At 38.5% G+C, this 21,245-nt stretch overlaps 1 protein-coding gene across 4 annotated transcripts in view; it reads right to left on the bottom strand.

The window, feature by feature from the left end:
* The window catches only part of Ncapd3 (non-SMC condensin II complex subunit D3), a 173,818-nt gene that overhangs the window by 51,571 nt on the left and 101,002 nt on the right, over nt 1–21,245 (bottom strand). For 3 of the 4 annotated variants that reach the window (XM_045145067.1, XM_045145064.1, XM_045145068.1), the window contains 7 exons: nt 19,299–19,388; nt 15,410–15,486; nt 14,639–14,770; nt 11,280–11,500; nt 3,919–4,110; nt 3,522–3,619; nt 3,294–3,409 (listed from right to left, as the gene is read on the bottom strand). In XM_045145067.1, coding sequence (XP_045001002.1) covers nt 3,294–3,409; nt 3,522–3,619; nt 3,919–4,110; nt 11,280–11,500; nt 14,639–14,770; nt 15,410–15,486; nt 19,299–19,388 — 926 coding nt within the window. The remainder of the gene's footprint in view (nt 1–3,293; nt 3,410–3,521; nt 3,620–3,918; nt 4,111–11,279; nt 11,501–14,638; nt 14,771–15,409; nt 15,487–19,298; nt 19,389–21,245) is intronic. The other variant, XM_045145065.1, reaches the window with a different exon arrangement.

Here is a 21,245-nt window from a genome sequence, read left to right as displayed (position 1 = left end):
GAGAGAAAGGCTAACTTAAGAGAAACTGGGTGGTCTGAAGTTAACAACTCAGTACAGGATCCTGGGATTCTCTTCATATAGCAGCTCATGTCAAGTTATGGCTCAGCATCTTATGAATACCTCCAATGACTGAGAATATGTACTGAGGCATGTCTTTTATTTTCGCTATACCTCAATAAGTTCTTTCTTCAGTTGGCCAAAATCTGTTTCCTTATAATATCTACCCACAGGTATAGATGGAATGGCTGGGTATACCAAAGAAATTAAATTCTCTTTTTTTCCTTTGCGGTAGTCCAGGCTAACCAGGAGTTCACTATGCAGTCTCAGGGTGGTCTCAAACCTCATGGCAATCCTCCTATCTCTGCCTCCCGTGTGCTGGAATTAAAAGCATGTGCCACCATGCCTGGCCAATTATTTTACTTGTAAGTTCTTCATGTATTTGAATTTAGCTAAGCAGCCTAGCCCACTTAAGTCTTTTCTTCCTCCATGCTAAATTCGCAGCTGACCTTTACAAAATCTACTTTGTTCCTCAAATTGTTCTACTATACACAAAGCCCATTTTATCAATATATTTTCAAAAAGGTGTTACTGAAATTGAATTGAACATGGCAACTTAAACTTAACCAGAAAAAACTTAGACTTAACAAAGAACAAGATCATTAACCCTCCCCCGACCCCCCGCGGTTTTTCGAGATAGGGTCTCACTTTAGTTCAGGCTGACCTGGAATTTACTATGTATATGTGCTCTCAGTATGGCCTCGAACTCACAGCAATACTCCTACCACTGCCTCCTAGGTGCTGGGATTAATGATGTGCACCACCAGGCCCAGCCCATTACCCTTTGTATTCTAAACACTATTTCTAATAACATAATCTAAGCTATCATCATTTCTTTTAAAAAATATTTTATGTATTTATTTGCAAGCAGAGAGAGAAGTAGGTGTGCTAGGGCCTTTAACCACTGCAAACAAACTCCAGATGCATGTGCCACTTTGTTCATCTAGCTTTATGTGGGTACTGGAGAATCGAATTCAGGTTGTTAGGCTCTGAAGCCAAGTGCCTTAACCTCAAAGCCATTTCTCTTGCCCTGTCAGTATTTCTTAATGGTCATCAAAGGCTATCTCATATGCCAAACTTATGGAAAACAAAAACATCCTAGGACCTAAAGTCTTTTCATATGTACTACTTCTGAATTATATCATGATATTCTACTCTGGGTAATTTGTTGTTTTCAGTAAAAAAAAAGAATGTTCATTCACAGAGAAAAAGGAAGTGTGAAGTCAGGTGTGGCCATATATGCCTGTAACACCAGTGTTGAGCAGGAGGAGACAAGAAGCTCATTGTGGTTTCACAGGCAGCTAGTATAACTAGGAAATGGGGAGCCCTTAGTTTACTGAAAGACTGTTTCAGGGAAATAAGGTAAAAGAGCCATAGAGGAAGACGTCAGATGTTTTCTTCATGTGTGTGCATGGGCATATACATCTGTGCACATGTACATGCACATGCACGTGCACACACACACACACACACACACACACACACACACACACAACCCCCCCAAAAGGGAGGTAAATGGTACACTTAAGGGTGATAGCCCAAGGCTGGCCTTCACACATACACATGTGCATCTGCAAAGATACATGTGTACACACACATATGAACATGTACACATGCAAAAAAGTATACAGTTCAACAATATTAAGTTCCTTTATAATATTATGCAATTATGACCACTGATTATTTCCAAAGTTGGTTCATAAACCTGAAAATAAACTTCCCACTTGTGAATGCATCATTCCTACAACCCCAGGTCCTGTGGTTATATATATACTTCTGCCTATAAGAAACACAATCAATCAGTATATGCACAGAAAGAGATGGCAGATGTGTGTTTATGGGAAACAAACAAAGCCATAAGGACTTTCAAATACTCTTAAAGATGCCAGAAGAATTCCAGGGCCTTGTTCAACTATTGTCAGTTACCAAGGGAGGAGGTGTTGGCAGAAACTTTTCTTCTTGCTGTTTCTAAATCTGAAGACAACCGTTTGTCTCCTAAATGAATCTCCTAACAATACCTACTATCCTAATGACCATGGCCCACAGCAGAGATGATAGCTAGTGCTAATGGGAAGAATGCCAGGGAGAGATCAGAGACCTCTGCTATAATCCTAGCTTGCCATCAGTATGTTGTGTGCCACTAATTGCTATACTCTTGTCATGTATTTCCCCAAATCCTCTCCTACACTCAGCAGAGTACCAGCTATTTCTTTTTCTTACTGTTTGATACTACTCTAATATACTTCTCAAATTTCTTATTTAAAAGCATTTCTTATAATATCTTGGATCTTGAGACAAAGGGTCAGAGGAATAATAAATCAAGCATCCCTTTTACCAGTTTAAGTGTAAAAAGGTAGACTTGATGGAAATGGTCACCATTTCTATGAAAATAGCTTAAGCTGTTTTAAAGGAAGTATATTCCATTGTGTCTTAATGTTGTAGGGCAAAAGGCTACAGTATGTTGTACTGTATTGCTATTATAAGTAGAAAATATCACAGGACTTGCTTGAAGAAACAAGATAAAGAGAAGGAAACTAGGTACCTGCAAAGCCTAAGGAACCAGGTTCGATTCTCCAGGTCCCACATAAGCCAGATGCACAAGGTGGTGCATGCATCAGGAGTTTGTTTGCAGTGGCTGGAAGCCCTGGCATACCCATTCTCTCTTTCTCTCCCCACCTCCCTTTTTCTGTCTCAAATAAAAATTTTAAAACAAATTAAAAATCATAGATTTGGATTTGTGACCTTACATTCACACAAACCATTATCAATAGGCTGGATAACTTTGGAGACATGATACCATCAAGTGATATCTGAGTAAAATAACATCATAGGAACAGCATGGTCATTTCCAGGCCAAAAACCTGGGGACTCCTTACTTAGGTAAAAATTAATGTGTTAGAAGTTCTTAGAATGACAGTCTAGACTATGACTTATCAATAGATAATCTAACAGAATTCTCACCAGGAAGCAAATGTTAATAAAGAGGGAATCTAAAAGATACTTGGTACCTACAGCCAAAGTGGGCACATCTCAGGGATACCTACCTTCAGCAGTCAAATCTTGGGGGCTATCATCTGCTAGACACAAAGGTGCTAATTTGTAGCAATAACAACTAGACAGTATATATTCTTCTGTATCCTCTATTTATAGAGAACATTCCATAAACACCACAACAGAGTAACATGTTCAAGTACAAATAGGGTTAGAAACATACTAAGGACAGCATGTGGGTGTACCTGCTCTTCCAGTGGTGTCTGTGCAGATGCTTGGCACAGCCTCTGTAAGGTGTCTACAGCTGAACTGATCAACTCAAGAGACCACTGAAATCCATTCAGCTTACCTTTGACAACATCTAAGAAGAAAGTCAAAGCAACTGATGTTTAACTGCCTTAAAAATACTGAGAAATACATAAAGCTTGACACAAACAACAAGACTTTCCCAAAATAATATTTAAGGGACGCACCAGTCACCTTTTCCTGGGTGCTTGTGGGAAGATACTTCGCAATATAGCCAATGACACAGAGCATGTAGCCCAAGGTGTTTGGATTGGGATTCTGTTCACTAAAGAAAAGAAAATTTTAGGGTAGAACCAAATTAAACACCATACTGTAAAAAAGTAAAAAAATAAAGAAACCTTTTCTTCTGAATTATTTTTACTGGAAGTAGAGTATTAGTATGCTTTCAGGGTTAGGCTGCTAGAACATTAAGGTGCTTAGAGAACTTGGATAAAGGTAAATAGCTTACATGTGATTGACATTTTTCACATTTGTTTTTATGCCAAAATTTAAGGCAATAGACATGAAATAAAACTTTTAGTTCCATGAATTTCTAGTCTTTCACGGGCTACTTTACAAGCAAACCTGCTGACTTTCTCCCAGGACTGTATTATTCTGGTGTAGTCCAGCTTGGGTGATGAGCAAGCAATCTTGGAGAGGAGCATCCAGGCTGGTGCAGAATGTTCTGTGCCAGTGTGGGATATCACACTGTTTATAAAACTGGATGAGAATTTATCTTTCTTGGACCAGATATGAAAAGCCTTATTTAAATAGTGGCTAGAAAAAAAAAAGATAGGAAAGCAGAATTTTAACTATATATTATATGTACAAAACTGTTCCAATTAGTCCTTTGTTAAAAGTGTATTATATCTGTGGCTTCAAGATTCTCTTGGCACATAAGACATCCATGCAGACTTTAGCTAGTGACTAGTTATCATCATTTTGCCCAATGAATAATAAGTTATCTTTATTTTCCCAGAAACAAAATATTTACAGCAAAAAATAAAGTTTCATAAGAATTTGAGACCCTTCTTATCCTACTATCCTCCAAAGATACCACACGAGCATATAGCATAGGTAGGTCCTGAACCAATAGGATCAGTGATAGAAAAGTAGAAATGTTGTTCATTATTGAATGAAGGAATGAAAGGACACCACAGCACTTAAATATGGTGATATTGAATGAGCTGCAGTCACTATACTTCAATATAATATAAAAAAATAAAATGTATCAAAACAAATCAGATGTTTCCTATCCAAGTACTAACCAGGCCTGACTCTCGTTAACTAAGATCAGGCATGTTCAGAGTGGTATAGCCATAATCAAAATGTAACTAATGTATTGAAGTGTTCCTGACATTCTTATTTTAAAATAACTTCTGATTTTCCTTTTTAATTAACTAATTAATTAATTTGGTTTTTCCAGGTAGGGTCTCAATCTAGTCCAGGCTGACCTGGAATTAACCATGTGGCCTTGAACCCACGGCGATCCTCCTATCTCTGCCTCCTGAGTGCTGGGATTAAAGGCATACACTAATATGCCTGGCTTTTTTTTTTTTTTTTTTTTTTTTTGGTCTTTTGAGGTAGGGTTTCACTCTAGCTCGGGCTGACCTGGAATTCACTATGTAGTGTCAGGGTGGCCTTGAACTCACGGTGATCCTCCTAACTCTGCCTCCCGAGTGCTGGGATTAAAGGCATGCATCACTACGCCTGGCTCTGATTTTCTTTCTATAGCACTTAAAATAAAATCATATGACTCATGAGGCAATGCCAACCTATATATTTAGGCAAAGACAAAAATACAGCTGTTTCTGGAGCTAGAGAGAAGGCTTAGCAGTTAAGGTGCTTGCCTATGAAGCTTAAGGACTCAGGTTCAATTCCCCATGTAAGCCATGTGTACAGGTGGCACATGTGTTTGGAGCTTGTCTGCTGTGGCCTGGCTTGCCCATTCTGTCTCTCTCAAATAAATAAATATATATTTTAAAACATAGATGTTTCCCTAACTAATTATTTTAGACTGTTGGGAATGCACACACAATCCTATTTAACTAGACTTTCCCACTAAATGTTTTCAAAAGGAGAATTCTTGAAGAATACAGAAAAAAGCAACTGTAAAAACATTTAAAAATTATCACCACATATTTTATCATAAAGGCATGGCTTTATTAATCAACTAGCTAGTAATGAAAAATGTGCCCACAGGTTAAAGATGTTATTACAGTCAGTTCATATGACTAATATCTGACTCACACACAATATACATATAGGCATCTAATATTTTAAATTTTATTTAAAGAATTACATAACTGTTGTATTTTTAAGTCTCAAAGTTGGCTCCATTCTGATGTTAGTCCCTCCATGTCAACTGAGAAATTCCCAATAAACTCCTCCTACCCCATTCCCCCGGCAGCTCCACTGTCCATCGTGGACATTCTGTATAAAAATGACAGTCAATGGGCTGGACGGATGGCTTAGTGGTTAATGCATTTGCCTGCAAAGCCAAAGGACCCAGGTTTGATTCCCTAGGACCCACGTTAGCCAGATGCACAAGGGGGTGAACGCATCTGGAGTGTGTTAGCAGTGGCTGGAAGCCCTGGTGTGCCCATTTTCATTCATTCTCTTTCTCTCTCCCTCTTTCTCTGTCAAATAAATAAAATAAATAAATATAAAATATTTAAAAGTATTTTTTTAAAAAAGAATGACAGTCGAGGGGCTGGAGAGATGGCTTAGTGGTTAAGCGCTTGCCTGTGAAGCCTAAAAACCCAGGTTTGAGGCTCTATTCCTCAGGACCCAGGCTAGCCAGATGCACAAGGAGGCATACGCATCTGGAGTTTGTTTGTAGCGCCTGGAAGCCCTGGCATGCCCATTTTGTCTCTTTCTCTCTCAATCTGCCTCTTTCTCTCTCTCTCTGTCACTTTCAAATAAATAAATAGAAATGAACAAAAAAGTTAAAAAAAAATTAGAATGACAGTCGAGCCAGGTGTGGTGGCACATGCCTTTAATCCCAGCATTTGGGAGGCAGAGGTAGGAGGATGGCCGTGAGTTTGAGGCTACCCTGAGACTACATTGTGAATTTCAGGTCAGGTTAGCCTGGGCTAGAGCGAGACCCTACCTCAAAAAAAAAAAAAAAAAAAAAAAAAACCTGGAAAAAAATATTACAGTCAACAACATTAAGCAGAGCACTGCTGAACTAGTACCATGCCACGGCCCCATCATGATTTGAGGACAGCAGGAAGGTCTGTTACTGACAAGGCAAGAAATATAATACAGGCTGTAAGAGGCTCACTCAGGCAAGAAAGTGCATAGAAAAGTGACCCCATACTTGGTGGCTGAGAGAACAGCACTGACATTTCAATCTCTGGAGGCATCTACAAGCAGTTCTCTGCTATTGAGGACAAGAACTCTGAAGTCCATTCCTCAGATAAAGTGATTAATGTTTGGGAAATGTTGAAAGTACAAAGACCAGTCCTCAACTTATTCCATAAATCACAACACAAAAAAAAACCAGAAACACAAAAAAAGATGACAACATTCCTCCAAAGGTCGTAACTCTTTAGCCACTGAATTCAAATATAATGAAATCAGTAAATACTAGATCAAGTGTTTAGAAGTTTAGTAGAAATAATCAATGACCTCAAATAGGACAAAAACAGATGAAATTAATCAGGATCTAAAGAGGAATGTGCATGAAGGTCAGCAAAATGGATCAGAAAATCAGCACTATGGATGAAAAGGGCAGCAATGTAGAAGGAAAATTCAGCAAAGAAACAGAATTTTGCCCCCTCCCCCGCAGAAATGTTGGAAATGACAATTCAATGCACAAGAAAACAGAGAAAAGCAGAACTGATGCTAGACAAAAAGAAGACAGACTATCAGGGATGGAGGACAAAGCCAGGGCAACACTACAGTCATCAATAAAGAAAAAAATAAACAGACATGATCAAAACATCCAAGAACCCTAGGATACAATTGATGAAGAGACCATGTCTAATAATCTATGGGATAAAAACATGAGCTCAGATAAAAACTACAGGCATACAGATTCTACTTAATAGGATTATAGCAGCAATTTCCTCAAACCTCAAGAAATGAACATCCAAGCACAAGAGAGTCATTTAGAGTTCTAAACAGAAATGAGCACAAAAGACCCTCTTTGCAAAACATTACAGTTCAATAAGCCAGAAATGTGAAACCAGGCTGGAAAGATGGCTTAATGGTTAAGATGCTTGCCTGCAAACCCAAAGGACTCAGGTTCGATTCCCCAGGACTCACTAAACCAGATGCACAAGGTAGTGTGAGCATCGGGAGTTCATTTACAGTGGCTGAAGGCCCTTGGGGCACCCATTTTTTTTTTCTCTCTCTTTATGCCTCTTTCTTTTAAAAAGAAAAAGAAAATGAAACAAAGAAACGATATTCGAAGGTGCAACAGAAAAATGCCAACTCACTTACAAAGGTAAGATAACAACAGATCTCTTTATCAGCAATCCTAAAAGCCTGGAAAACACAAAACAATGTATTTAATATACTCAGTAAGTAACTTAAAAGAATACAAACAGAAGAGTCTAAACCCCAAGAGCACTGAAAAGAATAAATTTCATGAGGAGTATTGATGAACAAAGGTGAAGTAGGAAGGAATTATCATGTCTAACAAAGTACAATCAGCCAAGTAATAAGAGAGAAATAAAAATCAACTTACAGAGATTAGTAAACAACTCTTAAGAATAACCTTAAATGTAAATGGCCTCAATTTACCAATAAAGACACACAGACTAAGACACTGGATTAAAAAACAAGATCTTACTGCATATTTTCTCCAAGAAACACATTCAATTGGTAAAGACACCCATAGGTTGAGGAGTTAAAGAATGAAAGTTAATTTATCAAGAAGACGAAGCCAGACGTGGTGGCGCACGCCTTTAATCCCAGAACTGGGAGACAGAGGGAGGAGGATCACTGTGAATTCGAGGCTACCCTGACACTCCATTATGAATTCCAGGTCAGCCTGGGCTAGAGTGACACCCTACCTCAAAAAACCAAAAAAAAAAGATGAAAGCTGAAGTACTCTAATATCAGATGAAGTAGACTTGAAACAAAAATTAGAAGAGCTATAAAGGCTACTACATGTTAATTAAGGAAACAATCCATTAAGAGACATAACAATGATAAATATATATGAATTAAATGTTGGGGCTCTCAATTTAATAAAATAAACACTAATGGCCATGAAAGGTCATATAGATCCTGGTACTGCATTCTTATCTTTACAAGTCAAACCAAACTAAAAAGGACAATAATTATACAAGTACTAGGGAAATAAAATACATTCTTGAATGATCAGTGAGTGGGTCATTGAATAAATCAGAGAATTCCTAGAATTAAATAAAAATGAAAGCACAACTTACTAGAACCTTTGGGATATGGGTAAAGTAGTTTTAAAAGAAAAGTATAGCTATGAATGCTTACATTGAAAAATTAGAAAGATCTCAAATAAATCCCAATAAATAAATAAGAATAAGCTAAATCTGAAAGCAATAAACAACAAGAAAGGATTACAATTAAGGCAGACAACCAGATCTAGATAATAAGATTCTACTGCTAAAGACATTACATAGTTCAGCTGAAAGACACTGAGAAATCAAGTTGGAACTGAGCTGGAAACCTACTCCCTGCTGACTTGCTATCATAGAGCAGGAAAGTGCTAGGGAGAAAAATTATCAACAGTCTTACCCAGCAGTAAGCTACACAAGAGACCAGCAAGGCAAGATATGATATGCTCACTGGTGCAATAGTGGCATGACTATTATGGGGGCAAGCCAAGATTCTCTGATTGGATTTGAGGCCTGTTCCATGGAAATTCATGTCTGGTATTGGAAACCTATTTAATAGCCTATGGCTTAGAAGGTCATAGTCTCCAGGAAGAAAACTACTACTGTTCTTTGGCTAAATGGACGTGTTGTGTGCATCAAATTGCACTATATTCATGTTTATGCCAATGACAAAATAAATTCTTTGTTTTTTTAAAAAAAAAGAGAAAAAGAAACGAATGAGTTGAGGTGAAGGCTCAGTGGGTAACAGCACTTGCTGCAAAACCGTAAGGACCTACCTAAGTTCAATCCTCAGCACCCATGAAAATAAAATAAAATCACTACACCTGAGAAAGGAAGGGTAGAAGGGTATTGTTAGACACAGAAAAGTTCTGTCTCTTACTCATAGTATCATGGTCACACAGGAACATTTTCTTTATAGTATTTATGAACTTTTATATGTTGTGTAGTTTTATATAACTGCTATACTATGTTTTTTTTTTTAAAGAAATATCCTCACAGCTTCCCATGGGCTTCACTGAAAAATGTCTACTACTTTTTGTCATCTTATTGCTAAAGGTACTGGGTAGGCATGATGACATGTCATAATAAAAAGTGACAAGGAAGTAGATTCTATTGCTGGATAACTCCTTCCCTTCTCAGAACTTCTACAAAAGAATATAATTGGTAGTGAGGAAATGTTTACTAGATGACTGAACTCTCAAGTTACCACGTATCAATACTAAAAGAGGCTGGAAAAGATCATGTAATCCATCTGGCTGCTCTTGCCAATGAGGAAACTAAGGAGCACAGAGAAAAAGTAGTATGTAAAGGTCATAGAACAGCATTTTATGACACCTAATTTATTAATCTTCCTTTTGTAGAATTCCTTCATAACTATATTTAGTCATTTTTTCTTGTATGATAAAGAAATATAAAAAGAAGAAAGCAGATACTATCACTAAAACACAAAACAACTGTAAGATTACTGCAGCACATATCAAAAGGTAACATCAAAGGCCTTAGTTCTTAACATCAACATCCAAAGGATATACTAAAAAAATGTTATCAAATAGGAAAAAGTGCCATTTATTGAACCCACTAATTTAATAAAATTTATAGGAAGTTTAATTTGTGAGACTGAGGAAGCCACCCGTCTAACAACCATCAGTGAAGAAAGGGAATGTTAAGTTGCCATATTTGGACTTCTGGCCAAGATGGTGACCACCTAGCTGCGCTGCAAATCCTGGGGAAAGAAAGATAGATGCAGATCCTAAGGAGAGAGCCACCCCATCATACCTCAAAAGGGCCCCAGCTGAAAGTAATGGAAATTGGCGAAACAAGCAAGGGTGCTGTTTTCTTGATGAACTGGATACCAGCACAAGGGGGAAGGAGACCAACAGAGAGAAAAATCAACTCCTACCAAATCAGAAACCCAGAGCCTCAGAAGCCCCCAACACCTCATCACTGAAGCAGACCAAAAATGAACCCAACATGGCTCAGGGAAATTTTGTGGAAGAGGGGCAAAAGAATGTCAGAGCCACATGTTGGGTTATGATATGCAGAGACTTTTTTTGTTTTGTTTTGGTTTTTTGAGGAAGGGTCTCACTCTAACCCAGGCTTACCTGGAATTCACTACACTATGGAGTCTCAGGGTGGCCTCAAACTCATGGCGATCCTCCTACCTCTACCTCCCAAGTGCTGGGATTAAAGGCGTGCACTACCACGCCTGGCTTGCAGAGACATTTATCGTACCAGTAAATGTGGGTTAACTCCACAATGCACACCTCAACAAGGAGGGGCCAATAGGGAGGGGATAGGTCATGGATGAGCCTAATAATGGTACCAAACTGCCTGTATTTGCTGAATACAAAACTAATAATAAAAAAGATGCCATATCTGATGTTTTGTACTATTTATGATACCAGTAAAACCAGAAAGCAGAAGGAAGCAAAGAGATCAAAGGTACTATAAAAGTCATTAAGCATAATGCAAAGAGATGTGGAGAATATCAAGACAAAGAGATTAGACTCTTCACACATACCTAGTAATATGGACATCTCAATACCAATAAAAACATTTAGTATTATTAAAAAGCTATATGGCATCCTATAAGAAATATGAGTCCTACCATCAACATACCTCAGATCCTGGTTTTCTGTGGTGAGGAGAGCAAGCAGAGCCCAAGCAAGTACCTGACTGCTGTCCTCACTGTGCAATTTCTTGTGATGTTTAATGTTCTGCAACAGAAGCTGGTCCAGGCACTCCAGGGCCTTTTCTTGCACAGTGCTCTCAGAGTCCATCACTACTGGAATGACCCCCTTCAACCAGGCTTTTTGGATTGGAACACATTTAGGTTGGGCCTGAATGGTGGAAAATTATTACATCAGAAGGTCTAACCTTATTACCAGTTTCAATACAAACAGTGAAATTTGTGATCACCACTTTGAGAGAAGAGTTAAAAATAACCCTACCCACAGGACTAAGGACACAGGTAATGGGTAAGACATGTGATCTATATGCATGAAGCCTTTAATAAAACCCCCAGAAATTGTACCAAAAAAAGTATGTAAACAAAAACTAGAATGGGACTAGAAAAGAGAAGAAATAGGAGAGGAGAGAAATTATTTGATAGGTTAGGGGAGGGACAGAATATAGGGGGTAGGAGGGGCTTGAAGGGTTAGGGGGTAGGGAAAGTGGGGAGGGAATTATACAAAAGTTAAGGCAACATGAATCAGTTCCATAGAAACTCTCCTTCTGGATAGCAATTTTATAAGCTGTAACAACCAATAAAGGGGAAAGTCCAGACAGCAGAAGCAGGGGGTGGGGGGGGGGGGGCAGGGGGAGCTTAACTTTAAAACCATGGATTCTGGCTGGCAAATCCCAGTCCCAGAATTGAGTTCCTGCTCCCCCCCCACACACACAAACCACAGTGAGCCATTGGCCAGGAAGTCTCATGAAGGCCCCATAAACAATGTAGGCATTGGCAAAACACTTGATTATGTGACAGAGCTAAAAGGTTAAGACCCTACTGCTGAAGATATCACAGGCTGAGGTCACAGGTCATCAGAATACTATGCTATGCTGGAACCCAAAGGAAAAACTAGCTCCCTCCAGGCTGGCCCTCATAGTGTGAAAAGTCCTATAGCAGACACTGGAGAGCAGTGGTCACCCACAGCATGAGTAAGCAGGTGACCCTGCAGATACAAAATCAACCAGCCAGACGAGAAGTATACACTTGTGCAATATTGGAACACAGCCTCTGCAGGTAACAAACTGCCCTCCAAGTGGGCACGAGGCTCGGTCAGTGGGAAAGAACTCATATCTGGTACTGGAAACCAAATCAAAATCCCATGGTCATGAAACACACAGAATTCAAAAAGAAGCCCCTTCTGCTCTCTGGAAAAGAATAGTAGGCTTGCACACCAAACATCTCTCAAATACCAGCTTTAATTCGAGTTGCTCTCACTCTTAGTTGGAGAATCTGTTTATTTTATAGATGGCAAAGAAAATGGAGGTAACCCAAGATCTTGTTAAGAAAAAAAGACAGCTGACTGCCTGTCTGCCACATTTGTGGAAACCTAGGGGAAATTGTAGAGGAAATAATGTCATAAATACTGCTGTCACTACTAGCCTGACAACCAGCTCCAGGGTGATGAGGACATACCCAGGGATCAATCAAAACCCATCAAAGCAGAAATCCAGAGGTTAAAGAGAACTCAACACTAAACCAGAATGCCAACAATCCTGTCATGGATCAAGGAACACTGCAGTAGAGGGGGCCAGAAAGATATGTTAAGAGCCACAGAGTAGGTAGGAATACTCTGAGGCACAGTATACCTAGTACTTACTCCACAAGAACTGATTGAGGATTTCATGATCTCACAGTGATTACCATAACTCCTCTGAGGTGGGACCCATGGTAACAGGAACATGGGCAAAGGGACAGAGTATAACCTGCTATTATAAGTATAAAGTGCTGGAGAGGTCTTGTAGTTAAGAAGCTTGCCTACGAAGCCTAAGGACCTAGGTTCAATCCCCCAGTACCCATATAAGCTAAATGCACAAGGTGGCATATAGGTCTGAAGTTTGTTTGTAGTGGCTAGAGGCCCTGGTGTGCCCATTCACTATCTGCCTCTTTCTCTCTCTCAAATAAATAAATATTTAAAAATAAAAAATAAAAAAATGGATATAAAATTAAATTTAAAAAATAATGACATACTTAAAACTAACAAAAGATGCAAAATAAAATATGGTACTTATAACTGCAAATAGCCCATCAAATGGGAAAAAAAAATACATGGAATTTCAAAACAAAATTCAACCCCAGCTTATTATAAACCAGAGCATCCTGAAATTTTGAACTTATATGCTAAAGCCATTATTTTATCTCAAGGAAAAATTAGATTGCTAAAAGAGTCAAAATATGCATTGTTTAACACCTTCTCTTAAAAATAAAGAAGTGCTTTTAGAATTTTTTTCCACAGCTAATTAGTTGAGAAAAGTAAAAATATATATACTCTTAGTGGATCTGTTCTTATGGCAATATCATCTGCACATACCTTAACTGACAAAAATTAATTCAGGCTTTGAGCTTAACCAATCTGACTTTAATTTTTTTTCTATCTGAGATTTATGATGAAATCAACAAACATTGCTTAGCATTAATTACATTACATCTGGTGGTGGCTTGAATGAAGATTTATGTTCCCTATAGCCCAAGATATTTTTAATTAAGATTAAGCTTCTGACTTGAGTCTCAGGCAGGCGGAGCCCTGCTAGGGAACAGGTGTGGTGAATCTTGAATTCATCCCTACTACATGAGTAGAGCCTGTCGGAACTATGACTGTTCGTAGTTGCTGTTGTTGGTGGCTTGCTACTGTTATTTCTCTGTACTATGGATGATCTTTGGAAGTGAGCCAGCTTCTTCCACTATGATGATGTTTCACCTGTAAGCTTGAAATAAACCCTTTTCTCCCATAAGCTGCTTTGGGTTGAGGATCCCAGCAACAAGAAGGTAACTGTAACATATCCTAGTTATTATAATTATACGCTAGTTATATTTAATATGAAATAGACTGCCATATAATGTTGAAAAATAGCTCTTTATAATGTGGACTTGGTTGAGCTTCTAAATGTCTTAATTAACATTGAGTAATACATTATTACTATGCAGAATTACTTTTCTCCCCCCTTTTGGTACTGAGCATTGAACTCAGGCACCTTGTCCATGCAAAGCACATGCTTTACCATTGAGATACACCCCAGCCCCAGAATGACTTTTTAATTTTTAATTTTTTAACATGGTACCTTACTTTCTCATTGTAGCATAGCTTGATCTGGAACTCACTATGTAGCCTGGCTGGCTTCAAACTCATAGTAATGTTCTTGCCTCAGCCTTCCCAGTGTTGAGATTTCAGGTGTGAGCCACCATACCCAGCTCACAATTACCTTTTAATATACAATACCATGCATACAATACATAATGTCTTAGTGCTCACCATAACAAGTTCTGTAAGAGATTGTAAGGCTTGCTTCCGGACAGAGACTGCAGGGTCCCGACAATGGTCCTGCAGAATGAGCAGATCCTCTTCCATGCCCAGGTCACAGTGTTTCAAGATGCTGACTAATACCTGAAAGGCACAACATGAAATGACTGCAGGTACAAGTATAGAAAGCAAGCCCAAAAGTAAATAGGGAAATACTTCAACTTCACATTTTAGAGATCATGAATCCATCTTCTATCACACAGTATTCCAATATTTGGAATTTGATGAATGCTAAGGACTATCTCTAGAGAAAGTATTTTATATAAACAAATACAACAAAATCAACAAAACTATTCAAATACATACATGGCCCCCTATTTTAAACAAACTAAAAAAAAAAAAATGTGACTTTTTCCCCCAGTGTATTTCTTTTTTATTTTTGTTAGTAGCCCTGGCTGGTCAGGAATTCACTATGTAGACCAGACTGACCTTACACTCTGATATGCTGATCTTCCTACTTCTGACTCACAAATGCTGACATGGCAGGTGCATGCCAGCATGCCTCACAAAAAGCTGTGATTCTTACAAGGTCAGCAATTAAATAGGAAGGCTTAAAACTTAGAATTTCTTTTGGTTCATCTACACAGTCTGGATGTGATAGGACCAGGGTCACCTATGAAAAACAAGTTAAATGATAAACATAATGAAAGTTTCAAAGATATTTCCTTGCATTTTGAAGTTTTTAGTGCTTAGGAAGACCACATTTAAAGAAAAAGCTCCTACCTGGAGTGCAGACTTCCTGACATTGGTCTTCTCATCTCTGATTCTCTTTCTCAGCATTGCCAGGATGCACCTTTCTGCTGAGATAACACCAAAGAATCATAGTCTGGACGACCAGAAAATATCTAACATGTCCCACAAAATACTGAGGAGATAAGTTTTCTTAATGAATGCCTAATTACCTTGTTTAAAAGCCTAATCAATGAGAATCTGAAAAGGTGCTGAAAAAGAACATCTGGATAATTGTTTAGTACAAAAGTATCAACTTGTAGAATATTAGTAATTTGATTTTAAATTCTTGCTCCTACCTCTAAAATTGTGAATAATTATTTAACTCTTCTATTTTGTTTAGCTGCAAATAGGAGTATAAAATCAGAATTTTAAAGATCTAATGAGGTAATATGACAACAGCTTTAAGTTTCCCACAAAGCCAGGTGTGGTAAGCACATCATTAGTTAGTCCCAACACTTGGAAGGATAAGGTAGGAGGTCAAGGCCAGCTTGGGGCTATGGAATTCCAGGTCAGTCAAGGCTAGGGTGAAACCCTATCTCAATTAATTAATTAATCCCAGAAGGGCTAGTGAATTACTAAGCACCCAAAGACCTTTGTTGTGTACATTATAACCTTCTATGTGAATCAAAAATTTAAAACTGAAAATTGTAAAAACATTTAATAATTCATTTAAGAATAATTTTATGAAAAGTAATTGCTTCCCAAAATATAATAAAATAAATGTACAGGCACTGTTTGACATTGGACACTCTGGTGCTCAACTTAGGAAAAGCTGAATTTCCATATCCAGTAATTCCACACACTATGGGACCTCTGGAAATCCTAATTCACACTGTGAGGAAATCAGGATATAATGCCTTGATAATAACACAAACAGTATTCACATCAAAGACTCCACAAGCCACAGTTCAGGAATTGCTGATATGGAAGGCATATTAAAATAAAACAGAAAACAACAACAAAATATTTTCAATGAAACTGAAGTAGGTTCTTTAAAAACATCCATAAAATTAACAAAATTTTAACCATATGACCAAGAAAATAAGATTCAAATTATTAAAATATAAATGAGAGGGGCCATTCTGCCGGCTTTATATAAGTAAAAATAGCTTAGATTATGAAAGTATGAATAATTATCCAACAAATTAAGTAATACACATGAAATATACAAGTTTCTAGAAAGAAACAAACTCAAAGCTTACTTTTAAAGACTGAAAATTTACTAAACCTACCACAAAAAGGAATCATATTGGTCAACAAACTTCATACCACACACTAGTCAAAGACCACATGGTTTTATTAGAGAATTCTAACAGATAATGAAATAAAATGAACATGAACCTGTTCAACATAGGTAGGACCCTGGGTTAAAGCAAACCTAAGCTGTCTGACAGGAAGGCCCCAGTCTATGGAGGGGTTGCAGCAGCCTGAACCCGCTGGCCATATCTTGGGGATGGGACCAGCAGGGGAGCTCCTCCCCCCATTCTCAGGGGCTGCAGTGACCCAGGATCCCTGGACAAAATCTCGGACCATGAGATCAGCAGGAAGTAAGGCCACGATCTCTCCAAGCAAGGGATATCTGGACATTCAGATAAGACTTAGGTTTTGCCCATAACCCTGTGGCATTTGGCCAGTTGCCTAGGAAACTCCTTATATGGTATCAGCCAGCACCTTTGCAAAGCCCATCCCCCAGTACCATATACCTTCCCTTTACCATTGCCTATGTGCCAGAAGGAATGTCCGCGTATTAGTCATAGGCTAGCAACCTTTAAACCTACCAATCCCCTTAGGGTCCTCTTCCCACCTTCAACTGTTTATAAATCCATTTCCCTGACAATAAACAGAAACTGACTCCCAGGAGTGATTCTCTCTCTCATTACTCACAGCACAACATTTGTCTCCACGGATGCCTTGGGATGCCTTTGGGGGAACTGTGCCTGGAGGACACAGGAACCCACATGAATCCTCACCAACTCTTTCAAAAAGTAGAATATAATTCTTACTTCATAATATTAGGATGTTATTACCATGACAACAAAATTACAAGATGACTGCTTAAGAAAGAAAGGAAAAGTGACCAATATCCCTTATATAATAAGGTCAGCAAAATTCTCAACCAAATACTAGTCAGTTGAATTCAGCAAGATACAAAATGGATGATAATGTTTGAGATTTACCTAGGAATGAAATATTGATTCTAATGTTAAAATAAGTCAATGAAAATTCCATAGATTCAGAATAAAGAACACAGCCACATAATCATCTTAATGGATGTACAAGGAGCATTTGCAATTTCAACCTTTTCAGGATAAAATCATTCAACCAAATTGGAGTAGAAATCTCCTCAGTCATAAAAGCCAGTAACTACCATCAACCACAATGATGAAGGACAATAGCTAACATTATACAGCAAAGCAATAAGCAAAACTGTATTTGTCTAAGACTTAACCTTCTGTACAGAAAATCCAAATATATAAGAAAATGATATAAAAAAATTTCCAAACAAAAGGGAATAAGCAAAACTACATTTGCATGAGACTTGACCTATACAGAAAATCTTAAGTATTCCACATTAAAAAATGAGATATATAAAAGGTCAATAATCAAAAATCATCCATTAAAACTGAGCCAGGTGTGGTGGCATGTGCCTTTAATCCCAGCACTTGGGATTAGGTAGGAGGACCACTTGAGTTGGAGGCCACCCTGAGACTACATAGTGAATTTTCCAGGTCAGCCTGAACTAGAGTAAGACCCTGCCTCAACCCCCCCCCCCCAAAAAAACGATCAAAACACAAACTAAAAATCAAATTAAAAGAGCAATTCAATTTCTGATAGGACCAAAACAAACAAACAAACAAAAAACCCCAAACACAGAAGACTAGGATTAAAATTGAAAAGCTTGGTTAGGGTTGTTCTTATGAAGGCTGGCCATAGCCATACATACCTGTCATTCTAGCACAGGGGAGTAGGAGTTTAAGGCTGAAAGATGTAGAGTTTCAAGCCAACCTAGGCCATATGTTGAGAACTGGTTGTTTTTGTTCTATTAAAAGGGCCATTTGCGGGTTGGAGAGATGGCTTAGCAGTTAAGCGCTTGCCTGTGAAGCCTAAGGACCCTGGTTCAAGGCTTGATTCCCCAGGACCCACGTTAGCCAGATGCACAAGGGAGCGTACACATCTGGAATTCATTTGCAGTGACTGGAGGCCCTGGCGCGCCTTCTCTCCCTCTCTCTCTCTCTGTCTGTCTCTTTCTCTCTCTGTCACTCACAGATAAATAAATAAATTTTTTTTTTTAAAAAGGACCATTTGCAAGATAACAAAAAAACAAGTCAGGCACTCTATAATTACAGCCATTATGGCAATATTTTCCAAATTGATACTCAAAAATCAACCTTTATCAAAATGTAGGCATGGTGACACCTGCCCATAATATTATCACTTGCCCATAATACCACTTGGGAAACTGAGGCAGCAGGATCTTCAATTTAAGGCCAAACAGGGCTACAGAGAAATCCGGTCTTGGAAACAACAACAACACACACACTAGATATATTATTGACATTAGATATATTATTGACATTAAAGTAGAAGGGGTACTATTTGGAAAGAAGGAAGAGACCTGCAGGAGGAAGGAGGAGAGGCAAGAATGGGTAATGATATGTATGTATAAAAAGGTCATAATGAAACATATTATTTTGGATAATGAATATTCTAATAAAGTTTAATTAACAAAAATGAAAAGATATAATAGAAATTATTCTACTGTGTATAAGAAAAAGGGGTTTTAATTCTTAAGGGTCAACTAATCAGGAAGAAAAATCCATTCCTTATACTTTAGTGTCCTTATTGTTTATAATTTTGATAGTGATAAAATCTGACATACCCCCAGATCTACCTCCTTCATGACTGTCATCTGTGTAGATCTCCCCTGGGGGCTTACAAGAGGCAAATGTAGAATCCCGGTAGGAAAACACTATTCAAAAGAAAACAAATAAGTAAATAGCACTGATTAAGGTAAAAATGTTAAATTTTTAACATTAAGTGCATAGCAGATTACTCAATTAATTTATGAAATGACTGAAACAAATTTCAGATTATTGAAGAAAAAGACAACATTAAAACAGGTAAACACGGTCACTCCCGCCACCTTGCTGCTAGTGAGGGCTTTCTCTGCAATGTCAGTCTTGACTACTGCTTACAAGTTTTCCACTAGTCCTGCCTTCTCACTGCTGGTAGATGACTTCAACACACCACTCTCTATAATGGACAGGTCAACCAGAGCAAAATAATAAACAAGAGAAACACTGGAGCAAAATGATATCATAGAGCAAATGGACCTAACAGATGTATTCAGAACATTCTACCCTAACACTATGGAATATCCATTATTATTAGCAGTCCATGGGACTTATTCTAAAGAAGATCAGATTAGGACACAAAGCAAGTCTCAACAAATTCAAAAAAACTGAAATAACTTGTGTTCTAATCTGACCACAATGAAAAAAAGCTAGAAATTAACAATAGGAAAAACTAGAGAAAATATACAAATTCCTGGTGATTAAACAGCACATTATTGAGTAACAAACTGAGTCACTGAAGAATTCAACAATGAGGACACAATATACCAAAAACTATGGGATACAATGAAGGTGGTCCTATGAGGGAAGTATGTAGTTCTAAGGGCCTACGTTACAAAGTCAGAATCTCTCAAATAAATAAATAAATTATACACCTGAAGATCTTAGAAAAAGAAGAACAAACCAACTCAGAAACAGTAGACATCAAGAAATAGTTACTACAGGGCAGAAAATAATGAAATGGAAATGAAAAAAATAATACAAACAATGAAACAAGGAGTTGCTGCTTTGACAAAACCTGGGCCAATCTAACCAAAAGAAAGATAAAAGTCAAATTAATAAAATTAGAGAAGAAAAAAGTCATTACAAAAGATACCAACAAAAATCAAAAAATCATGAGGACATTTAAAAACAAAGCCACAAGATTGGGAAATCGGAAAAAAATGAATGCACACCATACTAAGACAAGATCAATAATCTAAAAAGAGGAAACTGTAACAGTGAATAAGTAACAAGATTAAACTATTAACTAAATTCTCCCAACTAAACAAAGCCCAAGTCCAGATAGATGCAGAACAAAATTCTAACAGACACTTCCGGTTAAGATGGCAGCGTAGGTACCACGTCAAAGCAGCCTGGGGGAAAAAAAAGACCAAAAAAACTCAGCAAAACACACTTTATTAAAAAGTGAGGTGTATAGGAAATTGGAGCAGCAGCGGAGAAGAAGGAGAGATCCAGAGCATCCAGAGCCCGCACAGGCCGGCAAAAGCGGCCCTGGCAGCTCCGCCAATTGCAGTGGTAGCAGGGCGCAGCAGAAAGCCGCCAGGCTCAGCTCCAGCCCCAGGAAAAGCCAGGTGCGGGAGCTTCTCCTCACACTGCGCTCTCCGCAACTCAGAAAACGTGAAGAGAGAGCAGCACTGAGCAGTGGAGGAGCAAATTGCTAGGTAGAAGAACAAGTGTAGCAGCAAGAGAACCAGAGCAGCTGCGGCTCCCTCCCCTCCCCCACCGCCTGAGCCTAGCTCCAGCAAACAAAGCAGCAGTCCCGGACCCGGCCACTCCAACTTGAGCCAACAGCCGGACCCAAGCAAGAGCAGAGTTCGGAGACAACGTCAGCAGCTCCGGAACCAGTACCAACGGCCCCAGCAGCAGCAGACCCAGGAGCGGCAGCAGTGGCAGACCCAGCAGAAGTAGCTTCAGCAACCGCAGTCGCTCCAGAAGTGGCAGCTATGGCAGCAGCAGCAGCAGCAGAGGCA

This window comes from Jaculus jaculus, chromosome 3 (genome assembly GCF_020740685.1).
Source record: "Jaculus jaculus isolate mJacJac1 chromosome 3, mJacJac1.mat.Y.cur, whole genome shotgun sequence".
Classification (NCBI taxonomy): Eukaryota; Metazoa; Chordata; class Mammalia; order Rodentia; family Dipodidae; genus Jaculus; species Jaculus jaculus.
The sequence above is the reverse complement of the archived record's forward strand: the minus strand, read 5'-3'. Positions and strand labels throughout refer to the sequence as shown.